The 23,572-nt window shown below is 56.0% G+C and overlaps 2 protein-coding genes across 2 annotated transcripts; one reads left to right on the plus strand and one right to left on the minus strand.

Moving 5' to 3' along the window:
• Nucleotides 1–75: 75 nt before the first annotated feature.
• Nucleotides 76–3,931, minus strand: PDYN (prodynorphin). The gene is made up of 3 exons (XM_015881991.2): nt 3,804–3,931; nt 1,516–1,657; nt 76–1,261 (listed from the first exon to the last, which is right to left on the minus strand). The coding sequence occupies exons 2-3, from the start codon at nt 1,645–1,647 to the stop codon at nt 695–697; spliced, it is 699 nt and encodes a 232-aa protein (XP_015737477.1). The 5' UTR covers nt 1,648–1,657; nt 3,804–3,931; the 3' UTR covers nt 76–694.
• A 2,247-nt stretch (nt 3,932–6,178) lies between these two features.
• STK35 (serine/threonine kinase 35) lies at nt 6,179–19,972 on the plus strand. The gene is made up of 3 exons (XM_015881947.2): nt 6,179–7,222; nt 10,806–11,553; nt 17,084–19,972. Exons 1-2 carry the CDS (start codon nt 6,562–6,564, stop codon nt 11,516–11,518), a joined length of 1,374 nt encoding a protein of 457 aa, XP_015737433.1. The 5' UTR covers nt 6,179–6,561; the 3' UTR covers nt 11,519–11,553; nt 17,084–19,972.
• The last annotated feature ends 3,600 nt before the right edge of the window (nt 19,973–23,572 follow it).

The raw sequence follows: 23,572 nt of genomic DNA on the forward strand, positions 1-23,572 counted from the left end.
GCTTGGGGTGTGTGATCCTCTCGTGCTGAGGGCTGGATCCACCCGGAGGAAGATGATGCTCAGCACCCACCATGGCTTGGTTGGCATCTGCCTTTTATTGGCTGGGGGGGGGGAGCAGGGGGCCCAGATGGGGTGAACCAGAGAGTGTTCTTGTATCAGGGAAGGCAGTGGGACCAGGTGGGTGCTAGGATGAGCAGGATGCAATGAGTGGTCTGGGGAAAGGATGGGGATGCTCAGCCCCCTGCAGCCCTGCCACCCCTCCCTATGGCCACTGTACAGCCCCATAGCCCTGCTGTCTGCATCCCAGCCTTGCTCGGGCTCATCCTTCCTGGGGCTTGAAAGCTGTTGCCTCATCCATCAGCTGTGATGTTTTCCAGCCCCTGCTGTGCGTCTGCAGCTGTGGCAGGGCTGGGGATGCATCCCCACTGGATGTGCTGCCAGCAGCTGGGGTGCGATACCATCTCCTGGGTGCACAGGGTCCCTAAAGGGTGTTGTGCAGGTGAACCAGAGTGAGACAACAGGGGGCAGAACTGAGTCATTTGCAGGGCTGGGGTGGGGGTGGCAGAGCCCATGGCTCTTCGAGGAGGATGAGGCGAGGATGGTGGCAGCCGCTTGGAGCAGGGGACAAAGGGATGAGGATGGGGTGACAACACCGGTCAGGTTGGTGGCACAGGGACCTGTCCCATGCCAGGCTCTATAGGTCTAAGACCTCCCCTGAGTAGGCACTGGGATCCTCATCCGAGCGCGTGGTCACCTTGAACTGCCGCCGCAGGAAGCCCCCGTAGCGCTTCTGATTGTCCCACTTGAGCTTGGGCCGGATGCGGCGCATGAAGCCCCCGTAGCGTTTGTGCAGCTCCGCCAGCTCCTGCCCCTCAGCCCCCGCACCCTCAGGCTCCTCACCCTCCCCCAGCCCTGGGTAGTTCTCAGGGGCTGCCCGCTCCCCTGGGTTGTGGCTGAAGCCCCCTGACTTCTTGCTGAGGCTGCCCTTGCTGTGGGTGTTGTCACGCAGCAGGGACAGCAGCCTCCCCTTGGCCAGCTTCTTCATGAAGCCTCCGTAGCGTTTGGCTGGTGCCAGCGGCAGCTCTTCAGGGCTGGGATCCTGCTCTGGCTCTGCCTCATCCTCCACCTCTGCTGGGGATGGGTCTGTTCCTTCTGTCCCCTCAGCCAGGGCCACCAACGGGGCCAGGAGTGCCAGCGCCTTCCTGCAGCTCTCCCACTCAGCACCGGGCGGAGAGGAGCCCTGGCACTGCCACAGGCACATCTGCAAGACAGCAGCCATGGCACCACCAGCATCACCCAGCAATCAGGTACCACCACCCCATCTGTCGCCATCCCATCCCCTGGATTCATGCTGCCAAGCTCACAAGGAGCCAAACTTTGTGCCTTCCTAGAACCTCTGGGTGCCAGTGACAGCAACCCACAGACCATGCACCACCACCCTGTGTCATCCCCGAGCTGTCCCTGCTGTTGTACCTCAGTGCTGAATGCTGGGGGCTGCTCGGGGCCAACACTCACCAGGGGCTGGATGCTGCTCTCGGTGCCACGTGCCTGGTTGGTACAGAGGGAGCACTGGGTTGCACAGTCGGCAGAAGCTGTTGCAGCCAGGGAGAGGCAGAGAACCAGCGCCAGCACCTGCTGTGCCATCATGCCCCGCTGCCTGGGGAGGGTGAGAGTACAGACAGCATCACCCATCTGAACACAGAGCTGGGAGACAACATCTGCCCATGCCCAGAGCCCGTCGGTGGGCAGCAGGTACCTACCTCCTCTGCCTGCTCCTGGGGAGCTGTGCCTGCACCCACCTGACTTACCTCTGGGATTTGGGAGCGACCCAAGGGATGCTGCAGGACACTGACCCCGTGTGGGTTCACGCACAAGGACCAAAGCCCCATCCCAGCCCTCCCACCACCCAGCACGTACCATTTGCAGGCAGTCTCTCGTTCCTTCCAGCATCACATCTCTCTGCAATATTGCGATCGCACGTTTGCATGGCACAGAGGGGATGAATCAGCCCTCCCCTTGGCCTTGGGAAAGAATAGTGCTAAGACATAGAGCTGCTAGCAGAAGGAGACAGGATGCAGGGTAGCACTGAAGCAACAGGTCACCCACCTCCAGCACAGCCTCGCCCCATGCTGTGTCCCCTGCATCCCTCATCCCACCTGCTGCATCTGCGTGGGGAGGGGGAGAACGCTGATCTCAGGCTTATTCCTACCTGCTGGCTGCAACCACCATCCTCCAGGCTCCGAGAGCCCTGCACGAGGCCAGGAGGGCTGCATACACTGTGCAGGGGGATGGAGTGGGGCACCAGAACCCTGAGCAACACCTGCAGAACCCAAGGGCCGCAGTGCCACCAATCCCAGGAGCAAGAGCCGACCCAACAGCATCCCACTGCCTCTGCGCCTACTTCAATCCAAGGTGGGAAGGCATGACCCAGAGGGATCAGTTACACGTTAATGACGCATATTAGAGACTATTGTATTCTTCAGCGCTGTCTGCTAATGTACTCTAATTGGAGCTGATGAAGAATTGTTAATGCCACAGTATTAATTCGTGCTAAATTAAATTTGAATTTGAATAATCTGCACCATAGTGTGTCGAGAAATCTGCATTCTTCAGCTGCACCACATAACCCGAGTGCATCACCTTGGGATGGGCACAGACATGGGCACAGCAGCACTGACAGCCCCTGCTCATCTCAATGGCTCCGAGCGAGGAGAGAGGACTCACCTGCTGCTAAGGTAAATGCTGGCTGTGCTATTGTGCCTGGAAGCTGCAGCCCTGCAGTGCTCCATGCACCCAATGTGAACGTACCTCAGTAAAGATGGAGAGAGCAGGGCAGGGAAAGGGGAGGTAAAGCAGGGCTTGGAGGAAAGTGAAAAGAGATGCTCAAAAAGGGGACAGACAAAGGGAAGAGGAAGAATAATGGGTTTGGAGTGTGGGACCGTGAGACCTGGAGCACCCTGAGGTGAGCTCTGCCTGGAACATCCATCCTGGGGAATGAGTCTGCATGGTCACAGCAGAGCTGCAAGGGACCAGGGCAGCTCTGGGTTCCTCCCTGCGTCCTGTGTTTGCTGCGTGGCCACTCCTTCTCTGCCCCTTTTTCTGTTCAGGTTTTTGGTGCCAACACACAGGACAGCCCCAGGTGTGTCTGTGCACCACAGCTCTGGGTTCCAACCCCGGCTGCACCAGCACAGAGGGATGGAGAACAGCCCTGAGTGTGCAGCAGGTGACAGAGCACAGCACGGCCATGGAGGGCTTTGCTCCCAGCCATCACCCGCTGCATCTCTGAGCATTTCTACACTGAGATGTCACCTCGCAGTGCAGACACCCAAGCTGCAGGTGTTTCTCCCAGGCAGTTTGAGACACACAGACACTTGTGGAGGAGCAGAGCCCGCTCCCAGCAGCTCTTTCCACTCCTTACATGACCTTTCGACCACCATCACGGCACACCCAGCACTGTGCCATCACCCACCCCATTCCCCCTGCCCTCCCCCTGAGCTCAGCTTTGCTCTGGGGTTGCGCTGTCTCCATATGAGCACACAGCCATGGCACCAGTATCACCCCAAGCCCCAGCAAAGCGATGCTGCGAAACCACCAGGGGATGAGTGGGGCACCTGCAGCGAACGTGTGAGTCTTGAAATAAAGCAATAAAGCAACGAGTAAAGTGTGAGACGCTCCCAGCACGGCAGCTCGGGGACGCTTAGAAACAAACTGAGTCACAGTCCCTCGAGCAGCAGTGATGCCCAGCATCAAGGTGCGTGCGGGTAAAGGGAAGGGAACCCCAAATCCATGCACCCCGACCCTACCTGCTGTGCGCCCCGTCCCGCTGTGCTGCGCTCTCAGGTCAGGCTGAGCTGGGCATGGGCCACGCTGGGTGCGCACCGTAACTCACCGCCCGCCGCCCGCCCGCCAGCTTTTATGGCCACCGAGTCTCCTCCTGCGGCGGGGCCCCACACCGCTCAGCGCTGCGGAGCCAATCGGGGCGAGGAAAGCTGTGAATAATCAGCCCCGCAGCATCCCCGACACAGCCCTGGTGGGCTCCGTCGCTGCAGCCCCCAGGGATTGGGTGTGAGCGCTCCAGGTTGCCCCCTGGTTGCTGCTACCCCGTTGGGGTCCTCGGCACGGGCAGTGGGTGGGGGTCTCTCTTAGCTGCTGGGTGCTGAATGCGAGCCCTGCCCGAGGTGGGGGAGATGGGGAGCCCCCAGCCTCATGCTCCCAGCTTGGGAGAAGCCCCAGCCCTGTGTTGAAGCTGGGGAGAGGATGGAGGCCACACAAAGGGCAAGGGGCAAACCCAAACTCCTCCTGGGGGCAAACTCAAAGAAGCGAATCCAAAAGGGCTGGGGGAGAGTGGTGGTGGGAGGCAGGGAGCTCCTACACCCTCTGCTTAGCCCCATACCCTGGGCACATATCTCTAAGCCCAATTTGGGGATGGACAGTGCTGGGGAACCCCCAGCCCATGAACCACAGAGCCCCATCAGCACTGCATCCTGACAGCCCCAGTGCCTACACACCAGACCAAGGCACTCTGCCCCCATTCCATCCCCATCCCCATCCCATCCCCACTGCCCCACTGGCTGCAGCGCAGCCTGCCCTCTCGCCTTGAAGACGGAGCTATTTTTATCGGGTGCTCAAGAGGGATGTTTCCCAGCAACCTGCCTCTCTCCCCGGCTCGAGCACCAGCTGCTGGACGTGGTGCTTGCGCTCAGCCTTCCCCAAGCACAGGGGAATGGGCACGGCTGGGAGCTGGTTGCCTGCACTGCTGCCACCACCTTTGGGGTGCCACATATGGACGGCACGTGGCACTTCGTGGGTTTTGCTGGGTGTGGGTTTGGGCTCACTCAGGCACTAAAGGAGCAGGGCATGGAGAGGTGAAGCAAGGGCCGAGCATCTCCCAGGGCTGATGGAGGGGATGTCACCTGCAGAAGCTGTGCTGGGAGGTGGCAGTGCTGCAGGGATGGGGATGCTCAGTCCCCATGGAGGCACAGGCAGAGGACAGCTGTGTTAGCTGTGTTTTCACCCCCAGCTGAAGGTTTGTAGGTGCAGAACAAAGCCGAGAACAAAAAGCAGCCACAAACCACAGTGGCATCCTCAGTGCTATGCGGGCAGCCCCAGGAGGTTTCACCCTCACTACTGAACACCACGGGGTTCCACAGAGGGTTCTCATGCTGAAAGTAGAAGCAGTTCCTGTCTCACCCTGCACGTCCCCCAAACCCAACCTCCTGCTGGTGCACTGTTAGTTCCCATCCTGCTGTAGCTGCCCTGGGAGCCCCGTCTCCAGGTGATCATGCCCAGGGATCATGGTGTGGAGCATCCCAAAAGCAGCCCTGCTGGCAGCAGCACCAGCTCCCAGCACACATCTGGAGCATCCCCATCCCCATGTGATTGCTCCATAGGCAGTGGGGCTCCTGGTGGCTGAGCTAACCCCAAGAGCACGGGATGGAGCAGGTGCCTCCACCTCTCTTGCTGCAGGAAGAGATCCGGGTTCTCCCATCCCCAAGGCACCGCAGCCCCCATTGTTTTCTATGTGCGCAGATCCGGCCGCATTCAGCTCCCTGCGGTCCGGGTGGGTGTGGGGGTGACACGGCCCTTTTGGGAAAGGCGCTGCCACCGAACCCACCCACCTGCGAGCGTTAATTAATATTCATCCGTCTCTTCCTAATGGGAACCTGCCTGTGAGTCACGCTGACATTTCCCTGGGACAATGGTAATTAAACACCTGGCTAAGAGAAATGTGCGGTAATAGAAAAGTTAAGTTTTGCTTTAAGTGCATCAGTTCGGAGAGGAAAAGGGGGGGGGGGGACGAAAAGTGCGTGTTACAGCGGGTGGGAGGCAGCGGCACAGCGGCACACAGCGTCAGCGGCACGGGGCTGGAGCCGGCCCCGCATGATGCAAGGAGGGATACGGGGATGGGGGAGGATACAGGGAGGGGAATAGGGGCGATGAGAGCAGCAGGGACGGACGGAGGGCAGCCCCGCATGATGCAGGGAGGGGAGGGGGCTTCGATTTGGAATGGAGCTGGAAACACGCGTTGAGCTGCCCATGTTGGGTCATTGCAGCCCGTAGAGACACCGCAGGGTGCGCCCATCCCCACTGTGTTCTGTAATGGGGGGATAACGGGGTGTGGGGATAACGGGGTGTGGGGTGGGCGGCCCCTGCTCCCCACGGCCTTACAGGGGGGCAGGGGTCGGACATTAGGATGAAGCCCCCCTCGGGATGAGCGGTGTTGGACACCGACAACCCGAGGGGTGGATGATGGGGGTGGTGTCACCATCCCTGCCCACGTTCCAGAACTCGGAGCTCCGTTACCTGCGGACCAGGCGGGGCTGTGCCGCCCCCCGTTACATAACAACACAAACCCCACCGGCCGCACCGGGCGTTGCGCTCCCCACGGCCGCAGTGTTTACAGCCGCTCGGCGCACACCATTCCGCAGGGGGAGCGGCCGGCCGTGCCCTCACTGCTCTCATCCCCCCCGCACCGAGCAGCCCGGCGGGCAGCACTAGCGGCCTCACCACCCTTATCACCCCTCCATCCCCGGTTCTCCTCCTCCGTTCCCTCTCGGTACGATGCTCACGTCCCGTCTCCGTCACTCCATCCCCCCCCGTAATGTTGATGGTACGATCCGACGCCCCGCGATTGGCCGAGCGCTTAAAGGGGCCGGCAGGGCGCGCTTTTCCGCCCTGTGTCGCTCGGTGCCGCTCCCCCCGTCCCGCTCGGCGCTGCCCGGCCCGGCTCCACGCGGGGACCGGCGGACGGGGGGGGGCTGGGAGCGGGGCTGCCCCCACCGCGCTGCTATGGAGACGGCGGACGGAGGCCGCAAACGGACACAAAGGGCGGCGAGGAGGCGGCGCGGCCCCATGGCGGAGGAAGAGGAGGAGGAGGCTGCGGCGGTGGTGGTGGGCCCGGGGTCGGGCTGTAGCGGTGCGGGGGTCCCTCGGTACCGGCTGTTGGCAGAGATAGGCCGCGGGGCCTATGGTGTGGTGTACGAGGCGGTGTCGAGCCGCAGCGGAGCTCGGTTGGCGGTGAAGAGGATCCGTTGCGACGCCCCCGAGAACGTGGAGCTGGCGCTGGCCGAGTTCTGGGCGCTGACCAGCCTGAGGAGGCAGCACCCCAACGTGGTGCGGTTCGAGGAGTGTGTGCTGCAGCGGCACGGCCTGGGGCAGCGCATGAGCCACGGCAACAAGCGCAGCCAGCTCTACCTGCGGCTGGTGGAGACCTCCCTCAAAGGTACCGGCACACAACAACCCCCGGCCCCTCCTGCCGTGGGGTTCCCATCCCCGGGTCCGTCCCTGTATCCCTTATCTTAAGGGCTCCTTCCTACCCCAGCTCCTGGGTGCCCTCCCTTGGCCTTCCAGCTCTGGAGATCCCCATATGGGTGCTCCCGTTGTGCCTCCGGCCCCTCCTGCCATGGGGTTCCCATCTCCAGATCTGTCCCTATAACCCTTATCTTAAGAGCTCCTTCCTACCCCAGCTTCTATGAGCTGCTGGGTGCTCTCCCTTGGCCTTCCAGCTCTGGAGATCCCCACATGGGTGCTCCCATTGTGCCCCTTTTTTCCTCTCTCCCCCCACATTGCTTAAATTCCTCCTTGGCATCCTCTGCCCTCAAGGAGCCCTCCTCCCCTCCCTCCTCCTTTCCCCAGGCTGCCCCCATCTTGCTTAACTCTCCTTTATCTCTTTTATTTTAGCACTTTTTACCCCACTCAGCCCAGCATTGCCCGCACTGTGCTGTGTTTTCCCACCCCCCTCCTTCTGCTTTTCCCCTCTGCAGCCCTCCAACCTTGTGCATTATCACCTCCATGCTCAGGCACGTCCCCCTGTGCCTCCATCGCACCCCCATTTCTGCTGCTCTGCCCAGTGCCACAGCCCGGTGCTTGCCCTCAGTCCTTCCCCTTCTCAGCCCCATCTCTGAGCACCCTGAGGCTGTGACCCCACTTCCATGGCACCCTCTGTGTTCCCGTGGGCTCTGACAGTTTTGGGGCTGTTCTCTGTACTCTCCCATCCCTATTTCTCCACCACTCTGCCCTATAGGGATGGCTGCCACCTTCCCTTGGGTCCCCTCGGCAGCATCACGCGGCTGCTGGGGTCACCTCCTGCCACCACCAATGATTGTGATGGTGACATCTCCAAAGTGCTCCCTCCCTCTGCTCCTTTGGCTGCTGTCAGGCCCAGCTCTGCCAACATGCAGTGAAGAAGTGGAAAAATACTGGAGCCCCATCTCCTGGGTGTCCCCAGTGTCTCTCCAGCTGCCTGTGCCCCTTGGCTTGGTGTCCCCTGCTGTGGACATTGTGGAAGGCTGCAGAGCTGCCCTCTGAGCAGATCCACAGCTCCCACACCCTTGGGATCATGTCTGGATCTCTGTATGTCCTCACATGGCCCTGAACCTGGCTTCTTTTTGCTCCTCATGCATGCATCCAAGTCATCCAAGAAGGGCTCTATCCTATTCTCTGTGCAGCCCTGTGGGGTGGCTGCCTGCCCTCCACACAGAGAGCTCCCTGTGCTTGGGGTCTCTTGCTCCCCATGCTGACAGGCAGCATCCCTCAGAGAAGGCTTCTGGGGGAGCTGTCGGTGCTCCCCACCCATCTGCAGGCAGGTGCCTTCTGTTCCTTGCACAGTCACCTCCCTGCTGCTGGGAGAGCTTTGCCTGTCCTGATCCCTCTTCATCTTCTCCCTCCCTGTGCCTGCCCTCTGAGCTGTGTTATCTGCTGGCCCCAGGCAGGGACAGAAGCTGTGCTCACCACCTTCCCCACCTTTGGCTTTGATACCGTACTGATAAATATTGTTAGCAGCAGAGCCAGGAGAGCCCCTGAGCTGCATATATTCCCTTCCTGCCCGCAGCTCTCCTGGCTGAGGCTGCAGTGGGCACGTGGCCGGGCAGCCGTGCCATTCTGCACGACTGCAGCGTGGCTATTTACAGGCTGCACAGATGCTGTGCCAAGGCGCCCGGCTCAGGGTGAGGGGGGGGGATTAATCTGAGGCTCTTTCTGCATCAGGAGCATAACTGTCGGGATAGCAGGCTATGCAGGTCGTAGCTACAGTGCTCAGCCATCGTCTCCATCGTGTTTAATTGATTATGCCACGTCTCATTTGGGGCAGGATGCAAAAAGGCAGCGCGGCGCTGAGCCTCCAGGAGAGGTGTGGAGTTGAGCAATGTGCTCTCAGTGCCGTGCACACCTCTGGGTCTTGTGTGTGACTGTGTGCACTGTTAGCTGCACCCAACCCACAGCAGTGCTGGGCAGAGCTGCTTTGTTCAGTGAGCAGAGCTGGGGCTGTGCTCCATGGCACATTGCCCATGGGTCCAGGTCCCTGGCTTTGTACTGCCTGGCTCCCTTCTCTCCAGCACAGCATCTTTGCACAGAGGGAGTTGAGGTTCCATGCAGCGCTGAGGAGTGGGAGGCTGGTTCTTCTGGCATTAGGTTGTTCCCACTGATGCAAAGCAAATTAGCAAGCTGTTAATGAGCTCCCAGGACAGGCTGCAGGGGGGTGCCTGTGGGGATGGAGGGTCGCCCGCTTGGTGTTGGAGCTCTGGGCTCTTGTTTGTGTCCCTTCATCTCTTTGCAGCTTGTCTTGCTAAGTTCATCTTTAAGTGGCTTGCCGGCTTGTTATGTTTGGAGCTGTTTGTTTTGAAGGCAGGAAGGTGATTTAACAACTCAAACGCTTTCACATTATAGAAAGAAAATGAGGAAATATTACTCTTGGCTTCGACATCTCCCAGCAGAACCCCACCCAAAGTGAAGTGCACGGTGCTCACGGCTACTGCTGGGTCAGCTGTGTCCTCCCTGTTCCTGCAGACACGTGTGGGGCTTCGTTTTGAATCTGAGCCTTTGTTATGCTGAGCCCAAACCTCAGTGTGACAGAGCCAGCGGGTCTTTGCTGCTTCCCCCTGGGATGGGACTGCTGGGAAATGCTGTCTCGTCCCACCTGCATGCTATGGTGTGATGCTCCCAGCTCTGTGCACATGGCACTGCTGTGGTTCCTCATGCTGCTGGCTGACAGGAGCTCCCTGACCCCTTGTGCTGGGCTCAGCACTTTGCAGACCCCGGGTGGGAGATGTTGAACCCCCCCCCACACACCCCAGCCCTACTTCTCATGCTCTGCTGAGGGCAGGGAGGTGCAGCCAAACCCTTGTGTTGTGCAGGATTTCATTTCCATAGCAGTAGCCATGGATACAGACTGTTTGTGCAAATAACCAGTATTCCCACCCACACCAATCGCTGACCACTGTGGATGCCAGAGAGCCTGGGCCTCGGTGGTGCTGGTAGTGCTTGGCTCTACCTGCTGCTGGGAGTTTGCTTTCCCAGATGGTCTGCAGGCCTTTGCTAAATGAAAACAAAACAACCTTGGTAAAGTAGGTGGAGTTCTTTAAGTAGTGTCCAAACACTCGGACTTGCCTGTGCTTTTCTGACTGTGGTAGAGGCAGCTGGATCCATCAGCATGGCTGAGGTTGCACTTAAACATAGTGCTACCTCACTATGTTGACTGCTTGAGCTTCCAGTTTGGTCTCTCTGAAGACCTGTTGGTGCTTCACTAGAGCTGTAGGGAAGTGGCAGAGCACAAACACAGTGCTTAAACAGCTCACATCTGGCCTGAGAGCAGCTGGTGTGCTGCAAGACTCTGGTCCTGGCAGTGTTGGGTGTGTGGGTGACTCCAGTGCTTCCCTGGGCAGCCTGTCCCAGTGCAGCCAGTTCCTCAAACTTTTACTGTCTGTGTAAATCAGCCTCGTGTCTTTCCCTTGTTCTGAGTTAGTGTGGACACCTTCCAATGTGCCTGTCAGAACTCACTCTTTGTTTTTTTTTTGCTCCATTTTGGTAAGGTGAGAGGATCCTGGGCTACGCGGAGGAGCCTTGCTACCTCTGGTTCGTCATGGAGTTCTGTGAAGGGGGGGACCTCAACCAGTACGTGCTGTCACGACGACCTGACCCTGCGACCAACAGAAGCTTCATGCTGCAGCTCACCAGCGCCATCGCCTTCCTGCACAAGAACCACATCGTCCATCGGGACCTGAAGCCAGACAACATCTTGATCACCGAGAAGTCGGGCACCCCAGTTCTCAAGGTGGCTGACTTTGGGCTCAGCAAAGTCTGTGCTGGTCTGACGGCTCGAGGAAAAAAGGGTGGCCATGAGAACAGAAATGTGAATGTGAACAAGTACTGGCTGTCTTCGGCTTGTGGCTCTGACTTCTATATGGCCCCCGAGGTCTGGGAGGGGCACTACACTGCCAAGGCTGACATCTTCGCCCTCGGTATCATCATCTGGGCCATGATTGAGAGGCTCACCTTCATTGATGCTGAGACCAAGAGGGAGCTGCTGGGGACCTACATCAAGCAAGGGTCTGAGATTGTGCCTGTTGGGGAAGCGCTGCTAGAAAACCCAAAGATGGAGCTGCACATCCCTCAGAGGCGCAGGACTTCCATGTCTGAGGGGATCAAGCAGCTCCTGAAAGACATGTTGGCTGCTAACCCGCAGGATCGACCTGATGCCTTTGAGCTCGAAACCAGAATGGACCAGGTTACATGTGCTGCTTAAATTCAGGGCAGGGCACTGCTGTGCTTTGCAGCTGGGTAAGTGATCGGTGGTTTTTATATTATTCTGTCTGCTGTCCAGCCTGTTAATGCACTTTGTAGTGACACAATGGAGTCCTTTATGTTCCCAGAGCTATTTCTATAGTGACTCATCAGAACTCTGTTTGAGTGGTGTTTTTTTCCCCACCTATTCTATTGCAGCAATACAGTAGAGGTGAAGAGCAGATGAGCAGCCGCATGTCCTGGTGCTGCCCAAAGCCCAGACACGGCTCTGCTCTGTGGACCTGGGCTGGGGAGGCACATTGAACATCCTGACATCAGCTTTGGGTGTGTTGGTCCCTTCCAGAGGCAGGGAAGGAGCTGCCTTTTCTTCTGTCTCCTCCACGTGCTGTGATTTCAGCAAAGCTATGAGAGTTCCTATCTCTCAAACATGGTGCTCCTTCCCCACTGGTATTAGGGAAGGGCAGCTTGGGTCATGGCTGGCCTGCTGGGAAGGCACTGAGCTGAGCGGCAGGTGGGTTCTGGCACAGACAAGGCTGTTTTCCTTGCTTTCACTTGCAAAGCATGTGCATCCATCTCGTTTCATTTCCTTGCTGAAGGCAGGACTTCAGTGCCAAGCACAGTTGCATAAACCAGTGGGGTGCTTTGGTGTTTAACATCTGAGCTGAGACCTGAGTCTGCTCAGGAAGGAAGCTTACAGAACATCTGTGCTCAGATGGAGCTCGGTTCGTGCAGAGTCCCTCCCTTCTTCCCCAGGCTCAGGGCCTAAATAGTCCTGAACTTGGCTTCTGCTGCATCCTGGTCCTTAGTGGAGGTCGGGAAGGACACCCACAGAAGTGGGATAGAGCTGGCTGTGTCACTCAGCAGTGACATCAAGGGAATGAGCAGTAGTGATCATTGGTAAAGCTGTCTGTAAACAAGAGCTGTTACTATGGGGCTCTCCTGGCCAAACACTTCAATGAAACTGAAAAATGACAGATTACAGGGTGAGGCAGATATCTTTCCAGTCCTGGTATTTCACAGGCTGCTTCAGAGCTGGACAGTGCTGCTTCCTGGTCCTTACTCACCAGAAACCCAACAGATCCTTCTGGATCAAAGTGAACCGCAGATACAAGAGGGCAATGAAAGCCAGAACTGCTGCTTTTACTGGCAAACACCCAGCTGTCAGCCTTGTGGTCAGTGTGTGTGTGTGCCAGGTAGGTTCTGTGCTGCCTCCAACATCTCTTGGTGGTCCTCTACCTGGGTCTGCTGCACTCCAGCAGCCAGTGTGGGACTTGCCTTTAGGGGATGGGCTTCTGGGGCTTATCCAGCTCCTGGCACCTTCTGTAGGAAGTGCTTGATGCGTCCCTCAAAATGAACCCCAGAGAAACAGGGATAGAGAAATGGAAAGCCCCTTGGGTAGGTGTCATCCCTGCTGGTTTGTCCAGATTGGTCCATGAACCACCTCCTTTGCTCTCCTGCCACACAGTGCACTGACTCCCTCAAAATTTCCACTGTAAGTGATTGATGTGATGTGACTGAGTCTGCCAGGGGCTGGGGTTTGGTGCTGGTCCTGGTGTGAACATGGGGTGGGGATCAGAGCAGGGCTGTGACCTGTAGGAATGTGAGTGCTTCAGGCATGCAGAAGTCCTGGGTGCAGAGCAGGGCACCCCGCCTTGCACCCTGGGGTAAGGGAGGAGGCTTCTAGCAGGGCAGGGATGTGCCTGCTCTGAGCTGTGGCTGTGCAGTGGGGGTCAGGCTTTGTTGCTGCCATCTGGGATCACTCTCCTGCTGACATGATGCTGCTATGTTATGCAACCAGCCCGTGCCCTCTGGGGAAAATTCATCCTGCGCATATCTGCAGAATGGTACATGCAGGGATAACAAACATGGAGGGGACAGTCCTACCCTGGGGCTGTTTGCATAAAACTCAGCTGCCTTCTAAGCCCCCCCTCCCCTCTCTGTCCCTCCTCCATGAGCTGCCACTGATTGTCTGGGGGTGACGCAGCTGCAGTGGAGATGCTGTGCTTACATAAGGCAGCGTGGCCCAGATAGGAGCCTGGCACTGGCCGTGTGCTCCCTGCAAACCCACAGCCATGCGCTGTGCAGTGGGAGCATTCCTTTGGTGTGCTTTTGTAGGGCAGTGGAATGGTTGGTGTGCTTTCCTATAGGGCTTCTTAATGCGTTGTCTATGCGGATGTTCAAACCAGCCTACCTCTGGCCTACTGTGGGGCTTTCATTTAATGCAAAGCTTAAATCGGAAGCTTGAGAAGCTTAAAATGGGATTTAGGGCAGGGCCTGAATTCTGTTCTCAGGTAATTTAAGTTGACCGGGAAACCGAAGTAACCTCTCCCTGCTTAGTTTGGGCTTGGTGTGCAGTGCAGGGCTGTGCAGTGAGGTTCCCTTCCCAACAGTCTCAGCCCCTGTGCAGACCTGGCCCACATCATGACCTGGAAAACTGTAACCCTGATCTTGCAAATCAGATTTTCTCTCGTTCTTCACTTCTTCGGATCATGCTTTGCATCCCAGCAGCTCTGCCTTCAGTCCTGCTGCTCACCATGCCTCTTATGCTGTTATCCTGCAGAACAGAGGGATTTGGTGTCTGCTCCCAGCCAGCACGGTGCTTCTGGCCTTGCTTTCAGCTGAGCCTGGGGTTAGATGAGCTTATCACTGCCTGCACCCCAAGGCAGCAGCGTGTCCTGTGGAGATGGGCAGCATTCCCTGGGGATAACCCCCTCTTTTCTGAGTGTTGCTTCCCCATTTCTTGCAGTTCAGGTTTATCCAAAGCCTGAGTTTACTGTTCCCTTGTGGGCGTCACTGTTTCTGTCCATCATTCTCTTAGTTGCCTTCCCAGGCACTGTTTGTGCAGGATGCATTGGGCGCTCATTAGCAAAGCTCACAGAACCATAGATGCGTAGAATGTCTTGAATTGGAGGAGAGCCATGAAGATCATGCAGCACACCCAAGAAGCTGTTGAGGTGTGTTGCAATGAGAGTCTGTGTGCTGCTCACTGATCTTGTCCACAGAAAGAAGGGGATTACGAAGGGAACAAGAGGCAGCATCGCCCACCTCCGCAATTTAACGTGCAAGGAAATGTGTGCTTATCATTCCTGTAAGGTGTCAAACTGCAGCGGTTTTGTTCAGTGTGGAAGGCAGCTTGTTCTGTAAATCATACTCTGTGAGCAAAATAGGTGTGATTCTTTTCAGGACAGAAGGCAGGAATCTGAATGCAGAGTGATTTGGGCTGGGTATAGGTGCTGCCCTCAGCTGCTTTGCCCCACGTTCTGACATATCCTGGTGTCAGCTGAAAGTAACTGCTGGCGTTTGCCTGTTTCTGTTTGCATCTGCAAAATCACAGAATCAGTGCAGCAGGACTGATACTGAACAAGCTCAGTGGCACCTCTCTGTGATGAGCATGTCTGCACGGACACCTGAGTGCTGTCAGTAAACAGCTGCCCTGTAGGAATCCACCTCTGGGGGGCAGGGATCAGTGCACATCAGAAATGGGTCTGGCTGTGAGCTGCCTGTGTGAAGGCTGCTGTGCTGGGGTAGGATGTGTCTGTTAGGGAGTCAGTAAAAGTGCCCTGATGCTGCTGGAAGGGACTTTGTCAGCACGACAGGAAAATGTGTTCGGCATGGCTTGTTAGTCCTGGCATGAACAGAGCAAACCATGGGGTGAGAACAGCACGGTCAGTTCCTCTTGGCCATGGCAGTAACTGCAGCACCTCTGGGCCACCCTGCAGGGCACTGACATCCTTCAGGCAGTGTCACATCCAACTGGAGAGGAGCAGAGCCCTGGGCAGGGCTGGATGGCTGCACCTCTGGCATTGAGTGGTAGTGCTTTGCTGTTGTTAACCCCACATCCCTTTAGGGAAGGCTCTGGGGTTGGATGGAAGGGAGCAACCAAGGAGCCCCACATATGTGTTTGAGAAGGACATGGGGGTACAGTGGGCTCTCAGCCCCCTCCCTTGCACCCTGCATCCCCGCAGAGGGCTGGATGATGTGAGCACCAGCAGCTGCCAGGTTATGTCTTCCTGCCTTGGTGAGACCCTCTTCTACCCCAAGGGCCATGTTTTCATCTCCATCTGCCTTAAGCTGCACGTTAGCGTCATCCCCATCAGCGCTGCGTGAGGGCTGTGGGCTGCTGGTTCGTGTTCAGCTGATGCTGAGCGAACATTCGAGCTGATTAAAACTGGAAGTGGCGTCAGCAGGGGTATTAAAAGCTCTTGAACAAGCCCAGAAACAACGTGCGTCAGTGCAGTGAGCTTGGGAGCAGTCAGACCAGGATCTTCCTTGAACTGCTCCTGCTCCAGGGAGGCACGAGTAGCAGCAGCACTGCCCTACTTGCTGATGGAGCTGCACCGCAGGAGGAATCTTCCAAGCAGTTCTTTACTCCCTTGCCCCTGCCCTGGTGTCCCAGTGCCTCCGACGGGACACAGAACAGCTTCTTTCTGATCCCAGCTGAGTACAAGCGACCTCGGCCTCTTCCTTTAAAAGTGGATTCTGCAGGCATGGATTTCTTTAACGAGATTTCCTGGGACTAAGGGATTGGAGTCGTTTGCTGGTTAGTGGCTGTGGCACAGTTTGTCTGTAGAGCTGGAGGGGACACGGCTGTGTCTTCAGCACTGTGAAGGGGAAACTAAATTCCCTGTTTGCTCCATGTTACTTTGCTCAGAGCTGAAGTTTGGGGGATAATTCAACTGCTGTTAATTGTGGGGAAAATTGTTGTGAAGCAAAGCGCTGCCCTTGGTTTGAAGGGTCGTGCATTGTTTAACCAGGAGAAAAAGGCTTCTGTGCAGAGCTGAGCTCTGCCTTCCCTGAGGGCCGTGCAGAGTTGCCCTTCCTGCCCCAAAACTCAGGCTCTGAGCATCCTCAGGGGCTGCACAAGGTGCTGCACTGCTCTTGGTTGCATCCAAATGGTTTTAGCAGCCTCTTGCAGAGCACTCAAGAGCCCGAGCTGCCGCTGACGCACAGGACAAGAGGTTCAGTGTGACCCCAAAGTCACGGTGTGTTCTGTCTCTCCACTGTGCTCAGCTGCATGGAGGTCCTTGAGGACAGTGCCATCATGGGCAGCGCTGGGGCTTTACCTTGCAGCCCGTTCCTTTAGTTAAAATTTGCTCAAGAAATCAGAATATTCTGAGTTGGAAGGGAGCTGCAGGGGTTGTAGAATGGGTTGAGTTGGAGTTGACACTTAAAGGCCATCAGGCCCAACCCCCAGCAGTGTGCAGGGACATCCACAGCTCCATCAGTGCTCAGAGCCCCCCCAGCCTGACCCTGAGTGCCTGCAGGGATGGGGCACCCACCTCATCTCTGAGCAGCCTGTGCCACTGCCTCACTGCCCATATCATAAAGAACAACTTCCTAATAGTGAACCTAAATCTCACTGCTACATGAGCAGAATTCCCTGACTCCCAGTTCAGTGACTGTTTGTATCTCCTCCCAGTGTACAGCATCTCCTAACTGGAGAACTAACATCCGACAAACAGTATAATTAAATTAATTAATTAAAGGAAGCTAAGGGGAGCAAAGTCTCACTGCAGTAACATGCACATGTCTGATCTCTGTTTCTCCTTTCTTGTTTTTCCTGCAGGTTTATTTACCAGGGACCCATCATCTCCATTACGTGCAACGAGGGGCTGTGAAGATAAGGGATGGTGACAATATAAAAGATCCTTGGTCTTCAGGATCTCTGGCAATGTGAAATGTTTGGGTGTTAACTTTGTTTTGTTGGTGAGTGGTGTTCTGGGGGCGCAGGGGGGCTGCAGGGGCACAAGCTGGGCACTTATCACACTCACCAGACTATTGAATGCGATCCAGAGCACAGAGCTGCCCTGCCCAGCCCTCCCCATGTCCCCCCTGCTCTGCAGTTGGTCTTGATAGGAGTTAATAGACAGCTGTGGTCTGCTGTCAGACAGGATTGCTGAGCCCAGCTGGGCACTGGTTGGGGGGTTTATTGCTTCCACCAAGGAAATGGGTTTGCAGTTGGAATGCATTGCTTTAGAGGTGAGTCTTATGGACCGTGTGTTGCAAGCAGTAGAATGTTTTCATAGCCAGGCAGCTTCTGGATAGGTGCGTGCTGCCTGGACTAGAAACTGCTGTTAGGTATAGAGTAGCATAAGCTGGAAAGGCACTGGGGAGTCAGCAGTGCCCTGCGAGGGGCAGACCCTTGTCTCCCTAAGCTGGGTGTCACTAATGGTGTTTGTTAGGGACACAGAGCTAATGGGGAGTGTGTAGGTACATTCTGTCTGCATACAAGAGAAACTGAAAACAATCCACTACTCTGAGCCATTTGATGCCAAGCTTCATTTGTGAGGAGCGGTGCTTGGGAGGAGGTTTGGCCTCAGTGGCTCTTGGGCTGGATTCTGGCCTGCTGTAAAACACTTCTTCCTGCTAGAAAACTGTCTCAGTAAAGCAAAACGCTGGTTGTGGTCACTTGGTTGCAGTCAGTACAGCTCAGGTGAGGAGGCTGGAACCTCAGGCCGATCAGTTAACACTCGGTCTCCTTGCCTATATTGTAGCAACACTTAACACTCTGGGGCTATGCTGCTTGTCCTTAGACTTTGCTGGCTGTAAATGCAGAATACAGCACCACCTCTTTTCCAACCTCTGGGGCCTGGACAAGCTAAAATGCTCCCTGCTGAGCTGACACTGTCAGAACCAGTCTGGGGAGCAGCATCACTGCCATTGCTCAGCCCCCACAGCACCAGGGCTCAGGCAGAAGTGGGTTCCTGGGGTCTAATTGCCCCCCAGCTGTTGGCACTGCCCCTTTCCTGGGCAGGGTTGGATGGCCCCACTCATGCCCAGTATTGCCCCAAGGGCCATAGTGAGCTGAGAACTGATCTCTTGTTCACAGTACAGTGTTAGTGCCCTATTCCATTCCTCCACCCAATAGAGCTTTTGTTGCTTATTGACTGTTACAACCCATCCCTGGCATGAACTGGTGCATGCAGAAGGCTGTACCCTCCCATCCCACTCATGGGTTACGCTTCTGGAAGGGCCCCTTGCTGGAAGAAATGAGCTTCCCAGCAGGAGGTCTGCATGCAGGGCATGGAGGTGGCAGGTGAGCACTGGGGAAGTCCCCCCCCCCCACCCTCCTGGCCCATGTCAGGTTTGGGCCATTCTCAAACCACACGTCTTCACCTCAGCTTTTGCATTTCAGATGTGTTTGTAAAGCAGCTTGATGTTAGCAAGCTAGACCGTAGTGCCTTACTTAGGAGTTAGCAAACACTTCCGAGGATGAGCCCTAGGCTGCTAAACTTTGGCCAACGTGGATGTTTCCCTGTTAATTTGCCCTTTTCAAAACATTTCTCCCTGATGATTTTGCTGCTGTTTGCGCTCGATTTCCTGGACTGTAGATGAAGCTGCCTTGTGTTTACAGCTCCTAGCACCTCTCCTCCAATTGCTTTAGCCCAGACCAAACTTGTTCTATAGAACGAGGTGGCAGCATCAGGTGTCTCTCCCCACCTGCATCTGTTGAGCATCTCCTGCAGGCTGAACCCTGCAGGGGGAGTTTTTGGCATTGGGCTGCATCGCTGGGAATGTTCAAGCTTAGGACAGCAACTCCAAGGCATCCAGGTATGGAGGGAGATGCTGTTATAGGGGGGGGACCATGTGCCCTCCTGCTGCCCTTTGGGTGTCCAGGCTGAGCCCAGCGCTGGGGGTGATTGTATGAAACTGTTTACTTCTGACTGCTGTTTACAAGAGGGAGGTGGGGTAGGGGTGGGGGTACAAGCCAAGCCTCAGGAGGATTGGGAAACACATTATCTGCACCAGCCTGCAGCAGGGCCGGCTGTCAGCACCGTGTGGGTGTGCTGGACTCTGCAGGCAGCGTGGGTCTATGGAGAGGAGGGCAGAGGGGTTAGGTGAGCTCCCCCGTGCTGCTGTGTTTGAGGCTCAACGGTGCTAGTGACAGATAAGAATTACCCCCACGGTCTTCCTTTACTCCTCAGGACCCAGCTCCTTCACATATCAGAGGCTCCCAGAGCCTTCCTGGAGCAATAAGATTTAAAACAAGCATTTACCATCGTTGTGGAAATCCTCCGTTGTGTGCGTCGTATGTCTCCTCTGTATGCAGTACCGAGACTGGGTTTAAGCCTGCTGAATGCCATGGGAGGAACACGACAACGTGACAATGCCACGTCCCAGCTATGGGACATGGGGACACCTGCTCCCCATTGAGGGCAGAAGGCTCAAACCCAGACTCCAAAGTTAATGGTATTAGTAAATGGATCTGTATTACTTCCTTTTTGTTTTGTTGGTTGGTTTTCTTTTTGCACAGAAGCTGGTGATTTAGGACCTACGTGTGAACAACTTTATATGAATTTTTTTTGTACTTGGTTTACTCGGGTTGGTATGAGACGTTCTATTTAAGTTGTGAACGCTGTGGATGCCCTGATGTGTATGAGTGGCAGAGGCTTTGTAAATTAAGAGACGTTTGTGTGAATAAAGCTGTTTGATGGGGTTGAAAAGTCACACCATATGAACGGTGAGTTGTGTGTGCTCGTTCCATTCTGACTTCGTCTTTGCAGCACCTTTATAGCACCTGGAGTCCCTTTGCCACCATTGGCATCCACAATAGGAAAAGCTCAGTGAGGATGAGCTGTGACAACAACCCTCCTTCATGCAGGGAAAGGGAAAGGCAGCCAGTGATGTCCTGAGTGCCAAGGACATGACGCCACCCCTGAGCAGGCAAAGGGACACAGTGTCCTGGCACATGGGGCCATGCTGTGCCCCTGTGCGACAGCTCCCCTTGGCCAGCCATCACTGTGCTGTGTAATTGCTGCTAACAGGCATCCAAAACGGATGCTTCCAGCCCCATGGGGGTGATCTGCCTTCCTTCCAGGGGCACCAGGCAGGGAACCCTCAGGCTGAAGGACGTAAACTGGGTGACACACACAGTGAGGGCAGCTCTGGTGTTCAGAGCCCCTGGTCTCCATTCCAGAGCATCCTTCCTGCAGGGGGGGAAGAGGCTAAAGGAGCTGCAGGAGCTCTGGGCTGGCTGCAGGTAGTGGTTAACATCTACATCACAAGTGGATCATCTGCTTACGTGAAAGCATGTACACAGCAAAGCCTGGCTCTGCTGTACCAGGAACACAAGTCCTTCCAGGGGCACAGCCACAGCAGCTGCTTTGCAAAGCGCAGCCCTCAACAAGTCCTGCTTTCTTATATTTCCTAGAATAGTTTGTCACAAGCAGGAACCTACCTGTGTAACAAAGCAGTCACCAGTGCAGCTGCTCCCTCGCACAGGAAGGTCTCAGCCCATTTCCCACTAGCAGAGCACACGTATCCTCTAGTCCCTTGGTGCTCCCCAGTCACCTTAGAGCAGCACAAGGATTTGAAACAGAAGACTCTCTTGCTGCTGGGATTTCCCCCTGTTCTAAGCTAGGCTAGTGGAAGGGAGCATTTGGGCAGCCCCCAGTTAGGGGCTGATGGCAAAACACACTTTGCATCTGGAGAGGTAGCAGCCCCCATGGCAAGCTGTGCTCCTATGGCCCTCAATAATCCAGTGTTGTTAGTTTGGTCCCTGTAAATGTAGTGATGGAGCTCAGGGGTGGAAGCCAGGTCAGCTGGCACGTGTGCCACCACGCTGCACAGTGAAGGTGTAGGAGCAGGTGACCATGCAGCCGACAGCCAAAAAGCTTTTAAACATCACTAGTGTCAGTCACAAGGAGAAACATTTCACTCTAGATTTGATCTCTGGAGACCTATTTTATATGCAAAAAAGGGCTGTTAAACTCCACAAAGACACTTCAGTTACTTGAGAGCTGAAAAATAAAGTACCCCAATGATTCCTGGCCCTTCAGCAGCCGGGCAGGTGCATCTGCAAGAGCTGCACATGGCAAAGCTGCAAGGAGAGGAAGGCAGCAGGGACAGGACAGGCTCCAAAGAAACAACCAATGGCCACCGTGGCCACAACAGCCCCAAGGCCACCGGAAAGACTGAACATCAGCAGCCGTGAGATGCTGCCGTCACCATTGCACTCTCTGGAGCTGCTGTGACACACGTGGAGGAAACATTTTCAAGAGCCTGCACTTCACAGAGGCTCCAGCACTTGTAGAGGAGCCGGAGCGTGAAGTCACTCGGTGCAAAGCACAAGTCCATATTTCTCTCAAGATCTCTTGAGCTTTCCAGGCAGCGAGCACTTGAGCCATCCATACTGGACCACTCCGGTCCCGCGGGTGGGAGGAGAGCGAGGCTCGTGCTGCAGCACAGGACATCCATCTCGCCTCATCCCCGCGCTGATGAATAGCTGTTCTACCCGGTGTCAGGCTGCAGCAAGCAGAGGATGAACAGCCTAACGCTGCACAAGCCCACACAATCCATTTAGCCAGGGGATGACTCAGATGAGGCTCTTCGTGCTGGAAGAGGTGATGATGACACGAGGGCACGCTGGTGAGTGTGGGCTCTGCTGCCCATGCCATTTTGCTGCAGGAGGACAACAATGGGTCCTGGCTACAAGGATGGGGCAGCTCTGGTGCTCTGCCATTCATTAAGTAACTCCCACCCCATTGCTCACAGCACTGTAACACTTGTCCAGCACAGCCACTCCATCCTTTCTCCTGCAGAAAGCCCTCTCAGCAGCTCTAGGGATGCACCATGGCACGGAGGCAGGCAGGAAGCATCCCCCAAACCACCCCCAAAATGAAACCACAACCTCAGAAAAGAAAGGTAACCAAGGCAGAAAAAACACACATATTTTTACCTGGCATCCACCCAAACTCACACTGCAGGGCTGCACAGGGTGTCTGCCCACTGCTTTACACACAATCAATGCAGGTGGGTCTCAGCTCCTCTAACAAATGATCCTCCTCATCCCCAGCTTGTTTCCTGGCAGAACTAATGGCCTGTGCTCCTCTGGGGAACGAGGACTCGCAAAGAGATGCGTTGGGAGGCAGCAGCAAGGGAACGAATTAAGGCGTTATTTCCTCTGCCAGAGATGAGATCTTTAAACAAGCCTTTCAGCCAAGAACTTTAGTACTTTTTTTTTTTTTTCCTTAAGGTTTTGCATGGGAATTTTGTTCTCTAGAATTGCATCCGCCTCCAGCCCCACTTAGAGCTGCCAAAGCCCGCGCTTCCCTGGGGACCAGCCTGCGAGCAGCAGAGATGGATGAGTTGACTTCACCTCTGCCACCCTGCCACCAAAGCCAGGGCTCTGCAGCCCTCCCCAGCCCTATGGGTGAGCCTTGGGGACACGGCTGTGCTCTGAGCAGTACCACCTCCACACGCTTCTTCATCCCTGTGCCCAGCACAGGTTGACGTGCCAGCCCTGGGCAGGCAATAACAAGCAGGACACAGGCTGCAGCTCTGTCTGCTGGTGCTGAAGGTGCTGTGCTCTGTGCCAGTCCTCTTCTCCCTGTTCTGCATCTGAGCATGCGTGACCTCTTCAGGAGGTTTTCATGGAAAAAGGGGGCACGCACGCTTCTCTGCTTGCATAAGCCTGCCAGTAACAGCCAGCTTGTGGGATCTGGGACACGACAGCCTGCCTTCAGCTTGTGCTCAAGGACATCTGTTTCACAAGGCGCAGCACGCACAAGGATACCCGAATGGGCTGTTGATGAGCTTCCAGTCAGATCACTTGAGCTCTCACAACCCCACTCCATCTTCCTGAGATGCATCATCTGCAAACCCACCTCCATTGCAGCCTGCAGTCAGAGGGTCTCTCACTCCCAGCAAAGCATCTGAGATCATACATCATACAATGTCACCACTGTGGAGAGGAGGGTCTGTGGCCCCGGGACTCCCCTTAGTGCCAAGAGCTGCCCAGCCACCAGTTGGTGCAAGTGAGGAAACCAGAGCTGGCAGACAAAGGCTTCCTTACCTGATGCAGTGCCAGGCACTCAGCTCTGCCCATTGCAGACCTCCTGGCTGAGCACTAAGACAGGGCCTGGGCTGGACCATGGAAGATCTTTGTCCCCAGAGCAGCCTCCAACTTCACACACATCTCAGCAAGCAGCTCTCCCAGCTCAGCTCAGCTCAGCACAGCCCATGGCTGGTAGCCTCCTCCCAGAGCATCATTAGTAGGTGCAATGAGTTAGAGATAATTGCTGCTTAATTGCAATTAACTCCTTCCTGGCCTTAT

This window comes from Coturnix japonica, chromosome 20 (genome assembly GCF_001577835.2).
Source record: "Coturnix japonica isolate 7356 chromosome 20, Coturnix japonica 2.1, whole genome shotgun sequence".
NCBI lineage: Eukaryota > Metazoa > Chordata > Aves > Galliformes > Phasianidae > Coturnix > Coturnix japonica.

Excerpts from the sequence above, each read along its gene's own strand:
- PDYN (XM_015881991.2), bottom strand. The coding sequence starts at position 1,647 with ATGATGGCACAGCAGGTGCTGGCGCTGGTTCTCTGCCTCTCCCTGGCT. Across the intron at positions 1,262-1,515 it reads AGAGCAGCATCCAGCCCCTG|ATGTGCCTGTGGCAGTGCCA; the intron begins GTGAGTGTTGGC and ends GCTGTCTTGCAG.
- STK35 (XM_015881947.2), top strand. The coding sequence starts at position 6,562 with ATGCTCACGTCCCGTCTCCGTCACTCCATCCCCCCCCGTAATGTTGAT. Across the intron at positions 7,223-10,805 it reads GGTGGAGACCTCCCTCAAAG|GTGAGAGGATCCTGGGCTAC; the intron begins GTACCGGCACAC and ends CATTTTGGTAAG.